A 6,123-nucleotide genomic window follows, 5' to 3' on the forward strand; every position below is an offset into this window, starting at 1 on the left:
TGAATCTATAGCCTAATGTCCCACGTCCTCTGGTTTCATATTGACACAACTCAACTGCTTTTGTGTGTGTGTGTGTGTGTGTGACTGCTGAGTGTTGCACTGCCTATCTGGAGCTGCTTGAATTTAACACTAATTCACAGCCCCTACAGAGATAAACATGCCAAGTGCTCTATGTGTGTCTGACACTGCTTGAAGAACAGAACACACCCTTTCAAAATGTCAGGGCCGGGCGCAGGGCGGGGAGGGGGGAGCGCCCTCTCCTTGTCTTCTCTCCATCCTTTCCCGGACAGCCACAGGCCGCATATTTATCTCAGTTTGCCTGTCAAGACACCGCGGTCGGTCCCTCCCTGCTCCTGATGGAGAGTGGCTGCGGCGGCTTCGGGAAAGATGGGCTGTACTCCGTCTAAGTCGGTGGTCACTTACACCCAGGACAGGGTGTACCGGGACCTGGACACCTGCTCCACTTTTGTTCCCAGCCTGAAGAGCTCCGTGTCGACCCCGGAGAGACCCTCGCCTCGGCTCTGTGTGGAGACCAGCAGTGGCAAGCAGACATTCCTCAGCGGTGAGTGAACTGTTTGCCAAAGTCCCTGCATCTAATATCATTTGTCGCCTTAACTTCCAAGGCTGCTTATATCGACTAGATATCTGGGGACAATTGCTGATGACTGACAAGATATTATTTAGTCTAATAACTCATGAGACATCATCAAACTTTTTTTTTTTTAAGATAACTTTATTGTGCACTTTATTCCAAAGTGCACAATGCAACTCGGACAGGCGACCATCTTCACTGCCAACTGACGCCCATGTTTACATTTCAAAAGTTACCTTTGTGGATCATTTTTCATTCGTTTTCCATGTGTTTTCCAGTTCCCTGCCGAGATATCCACGGGCGGTCAGTGAGCCAGTCCTCCTGCCCGGACGCATGGAGCACTTTGAGCTGCGCCACTACAAGCAGCCCGGTCTGCCTGTCTCGGCCCGGTGTGCAGCCCGGCAGCTCGGACCCGGACAGTGATGCTGAAGGCTGTGTGACTCCTCACCTGACTCCAGCCTGCAGCCAGAGGTGACAGAGCCGCCGCGCTTGCATCATTATGCGCTGTTTTTCCAGCGTGCACGTATAGGCCTACAACTCGGATTTATCTTGAATTTTCTGGTTTCTGGTCAAGTGAAGTTGTTTTTGTGGACTATGACGTGAGAAAGACTGTTCTTCATTTTTTATGAAGGACATAGGCTACTGTCAGTTTACCCACCTTTTTAACCTGTCATACATTTTTATGGATACAATTCAAAGTAGGCTACACCGATATACATCTTACCGAGTAAGTTATATGAGGATAAGGTCCTTTAAGAAAAATAAAGCATAAACTAATGCATTTATGAATTGTTTGACTGATCGATCGATAAATTTGTTTATGGGTGTGATGCTGGACATGATATAGATTACCCACTATATATATATATATATATATAATATTATGGCTGGATCTCTGGTTGTTGGAAATTGTCTGAGGAAAATGTTAACATGGTAAAATGTGTAAAGGCCGACAAAGCTCCTGATTGAGTTTTCAGTCTGCTTTCCTAAATGTCATTCCTACTGAATGGTAGAATTTGCTTCATGCCAAATTCATTCGGCTGAATTAGACATCTAGCACTTGACGTTTTGTGTAAAATGTAGCCTAAATCTTCGCATAAGAGTTGTGCAGTTGTGTGTACCTTGTCAATTAAACAAAGATTTGACACCAGAATACAATCTTGAATGTTTTAATGACAAATCCGTATCATTAATATGCCTATCTCGTATTTGATAGTAGCCTAACTTGTGAGCGTCCCAGAAGGCATGGCCGGAGCCAAGTTACATTTCAGTGTGAATTGCATCTACTATCAGCCTACTACTACTATAAGCTTATTACAAAGCCGTCTTTAGCTAAAAGCTCTCTCCACTCGCGATATTACATAGGCAAACTCTCGCGAGTACACAGTGACTTTCACAGGCTAGAGGGAGATGGATAGAAATGAGGTCTGAAAAGGACCAAATGACCGGAGGCAGGGAGAAAAGCGTCGTCGAGATACAATTTAGAGACATCCCGAGAGAACAAGACAGCAACCTCGGTAATTCCAAGCAGAAAGAAGAGAAGAAAGAGGTTTTTACAAAGGTAGGTGCCCAGCGTCTGCGATGTGTCGCATTGTTTATGCTGTGTGGAGAGCAGATATGGAGGAGGTGGGATCGTTTCAGCACCGCGGACAGCGACAGCAGCGGGACGCACTGTAGGCGCGCGACGTTCCCTTTTATTTAATGCGCTGGCTCTCTCGAAATGTCAACTGAGCCTGGCCTGTATCTTTTCAGCCTATATTTCATGTTTCCTTATGACTTCTTTTGATGGAGGAATTGATCTTGTTTGTAAATGAAGCCTGCATTTGCAGCTATGTGATTGCAGGGAGGAATGCAGTAGGCTAAGCAGCGCCTAATAACATAGGCTACTCTCACATTATCATTTCCCATCCAGTCGATCTCTTCTCGCGTCACCTAACAGTTTAGAAAACAGCTTTTCCCGTTAGGTCATGCTCTGAATTGTGGTAATTGAGAATAGAAAATCTGCCTTCCGGAGATAACTTGACCACCGACAATGTCTTTACTGCTGGTCAGAAAAATATTTCACATTATGAATGTTTGATTACAGGTGGTAATTCGAAGGCTTCCGCCAAGCCTGTCAAAAGCCCAGCTAGAAGAACAGCTCAGTCCGCTTCCATCCTACGACTATTTTGAGTTCTTTCCAGCTGATCAAAGGTAATCATGATAACCTTTTGAATAAATGCTCTAACAGTTGTCGAACAAAGCAGTCAATAGTCACGAAGGGAAACTGTAAAAGAAAATATAGTCTGGAGACTGAAATCCTGCTAAAAATTCTTGAACAGACTTTGTACTGTCATCCAGATAAGTCTCAGCCCAGCTACAGTTTTTTTTTCTTTTTTGCTGGATGTGCTTACATATTATGAAGTTTTTAATATCTCGCTCTCTCCCTCCCTCCCTCCCTGCCTGCAGTCTCTATCCCCACCTGTTCTCCAGAGCATATATCAATTTTAAAAACCCTGAAGATATCCTCCTGTTTAGGGACCGCTTTGATGGTTATGTCTTCATTGACAACAAAGGTAATTTTTCTATGTGAAAACCTTTCTGATGCTCTTGTACACATAACAAAACAAATTGGACCTATTCAGCTTGTATGGCACACAATACATACGCCGATGCCTGAGAAAGCTGCAGACATCAGAGTCCTAGAATAGAATGGTGTTTTATTATAATGTTAAGCTCAGTGGGATTTAGTTTATGGTGCCTTGCAGGTGAACAAATAGCCACCAAATGATGGGAAACAAACAATGTGTGTGTGCGTGTGTGTGTTTTACAGGATAATTGAATTTTATGGACATGGAGGCGGACATACATATAGTTATATAGTTATAGCTTTTGTTGCCATTGTTACCATTTGATTACTAGTCTGTCAGGTGATGAGCTGCCTTTTCTGTCAATATTGACACAGGCCAGGAGTATCCGGCAGTAGTAGAGTTCGCCCCCTTCCAGAAAATCTCCAAGAAGAAGCTCAAAAAGAAAGATGCCAAGGCCGGGAGCATTGAGGAAGGTACTGGAATGCAGAATCCATCATCACAAACTATCCTGATACACAGTGGGCATGATGATATTCAGCTTTTTATTATACTGTTCCTGCATGGATTTAAGACTTACTAATTATCAATATTTTGCATCTTTTAAAATTCAAATCCGATCCATATCCCTCATATCCCTCACGGCTTTGCAACTCCCTCAGATCCAGAATACAAGCGGTTCCTGGAGAACTACTCCTGTGATGAGGAGAAGTCGATGGCCAACCCCGAGATTCTGCTGGGAGAGATAGAGGCCAAGACCAGAGAGCTCATAGGTACAGTAGCATAGCACACAGGCACAGTGTATAGCTTAGTTTTTGGTGAGTCATTCATTGTGAACACATTTATAAAGGTACAGATATATATGAGTTGCAGCTACTCAAAACAAAACTGTTGAACTTTTCTTTACTTCTCTCCCTTTCTTCTCTTCTTTGTTTGGTTTCAGCCAAAAGAACAACGCCACTGTTGGAATACATCAAGAATAAGAAGATTGAGAAGCAGGCAAGAGAAAAAAATATGCTTCGATAAAAAAAAAAGTAGTAGTAAAAATAGTAGTAGTAAAAAATAGTTAAATAGTTTCACAATGTGAAAAGGCTCTTGTAATGTGTCACATCTTTCCCCATAGAGGATAAGAGAGGAGAAGAGAGAGGAGAGGAGAAGAAGAGAGCTAGAAAAGAAACGGCAAAGGGAGGAGGAGAAGAGAAAGCGGCGAGAGGAGGAGAGACGCAAACGAAAAGAGACTGAAAAGCAGAAGAAACTGTCAGAAAAAGAGATCAAAATCAAGGTAGCCTTTCATTTGACTAAATCTCCTGTCAGTAAAACTCCATCTAACACTAACTTGTTTATTTAGTTTGGAAGCGACTCTGGCATGTTGTAGTTATGGAGCTTGTATATGCCTCCTGTATTTTCTTCACACCTTAGCTCCTGAAGAAGAGTGACAGGGACGACGATGTGGATTCAGACCGGTTGAAGGACAAAAGCGACGTTGGGGAGACAGAAAGGGGCAAATGGGAGAAATCTGGTGGACAAATGAAGTCAAAGGACCACAAGGACAAGTAAGGACTTTAATATCTTTGGCTGGGGAGATTTCTTATTGTGTGGGATGGCCGGTAACAAAAATTCTCATGATAACAACTGTGTGTGTCATAACCATCTATGCCATCTCCAATCTGGCCACTAGAGGTCAGCCTGAGAGTGACAAGGAGCAGAGGGAGCAGCACGGCCGCAGACAGCGAGACAAGGACCACCGCGGGAAAGATGAGGAGAGGAAACGCCAACGACACCACTATGATTTTGACAAGTTTATGCGCCGCAAAGATGAGACCAAATGGGGCAAGGGCTACTGCCAGGACAGAGCCAAGAAAGAAGGGCACCATCACGGCTACTCCTACTGTCCCGACAGCGGGGACAAACTAGGAAAAGAGGACAGGGAGGACATGGGTAGCAGGAAGGAGCGCCTCCGAAACAAGGTGAGCGAGAAGGTGAGCATGAGAATGGGGGGGAGATGACGGCTATGGTTCTTTTTCTACTGATGTATATCTGGACTGTTGGGAAACCCCATCACCCACTCAGGATGCTGATTTCGTAGGCTGCCATATCTTGTGATTTATAGATTATAATCTGCTAGCTCAGAAGATTACACAAGCACAAGTTTAATAGCCTTATTGCCTCATGTAAATCTTTACCATATCAATTATCCCACTGTATTTGAGGTGGCAAGATAGATAAATACGATGAATGTAGTACATTTATATATACTGAGTGTGTGTCTATCTTTGTTTGCCCTGTGATGGAGATGGATCCAATGTATTCTGGGATTGGCTCCAGCTCCCTGTGACCCTCAAAAATGAATAAGCGGGTCCAGAGAATGAATCAACAAATGAATAACAAATAGTATATTCAAATGTGTGCGCTTTTACATCAGCAGTCACAATTCAAAGACACTCGACAACATGTTGAACTCCCTTCAGTAACGAGCAGAAGCCTAACTTGGGTGTGACTAGTGGTTGTTGATGACACTGTGTGCTGCTTTTCTCTCCCATGTCTCTGCTCTCTTGTCTCCCTACAGGACCGTCCGGCCATGCAGCTCTACCAGCCCGGTGCGCGCAACCGCAAGCGTATGAGCTCAGCAGGCAAAGGTTACGACTGCATCCCTGTGGGACACTCGCCCGAGCGCGGGACGGAGCATTGCTATGAGGTCGTTGCTATGGGAGCAGGGCCGGAGAAGAGTCGGGACGAGTAGCCGGTGGCCTGGATGGTCATGCCACAGAGAGTACAAATACAGTGAATACCTGAGCTATCCAGCCTAAGCCTATGGTGTTGGGCTTGACTGGTAATTATAAGCTGAGTTGTTAAGCTTTTAATGATATACACATTGAGGGAGAAGGGAAGTTCACTCGAAAACAAACATTTAAAGGAATTTTCATCAGCATTTAGTGTAATAACATTGAGAGCTTTGAACGGTGA

At 44.2% G+C, this 6,123-nt stretch overlaps 1 protein-coding gene across 1 annotated transcript; it reads left to right on the forward strand.

Annotated features, from left to right (window-relative positions):
* The first annotated feature begins 2,012 nt into the window (after window positions 1-2,012).
* On the forward strand, window positions 2,013-5,899 carry LOC139639282 (regulator of nonsense transcripts 3A-like). Its single transcript, XM_071513368.1, is given in 11 exon segments — window positions 2,013-2,153; window positions 2,679-2,785; window positions 3,041-3,147; window positions 3,537-3,635; window positions 3,822-3,932; window positions 4,103-4,158; window positions 4,283-4,441; window positions 4,579-4,712; window positions 4,835-5,124; window positions 5,127-5,173; window positions 5,726-5,899. Coding segments are annotated over 11 exon segments (1,425 nt in total).
* The last annotated feature ends 224 nt before the right edge of the window (window positions 5,900-6,123 follow it).

Source organism: Centroberyx affinis, unplaced genomic scaffold (genome assembly GCF_046629955.1).
Source record: "Centroberyx affinis isolate AG114_WGS23_722 - 3 ecotype Tasmania unplaced genomic scaffold, CSIRO-AGI_Caff_v1 ptg007038l_1, whole genome shotgun sequence".
Classification (NCBI taxonomy): domain Eukaryota; kingdom Metazoa; phylum Chordata; class Actinopteri; order Beryciformes; family Berycidae; genus Centroberyx; species Centroberyx affinis.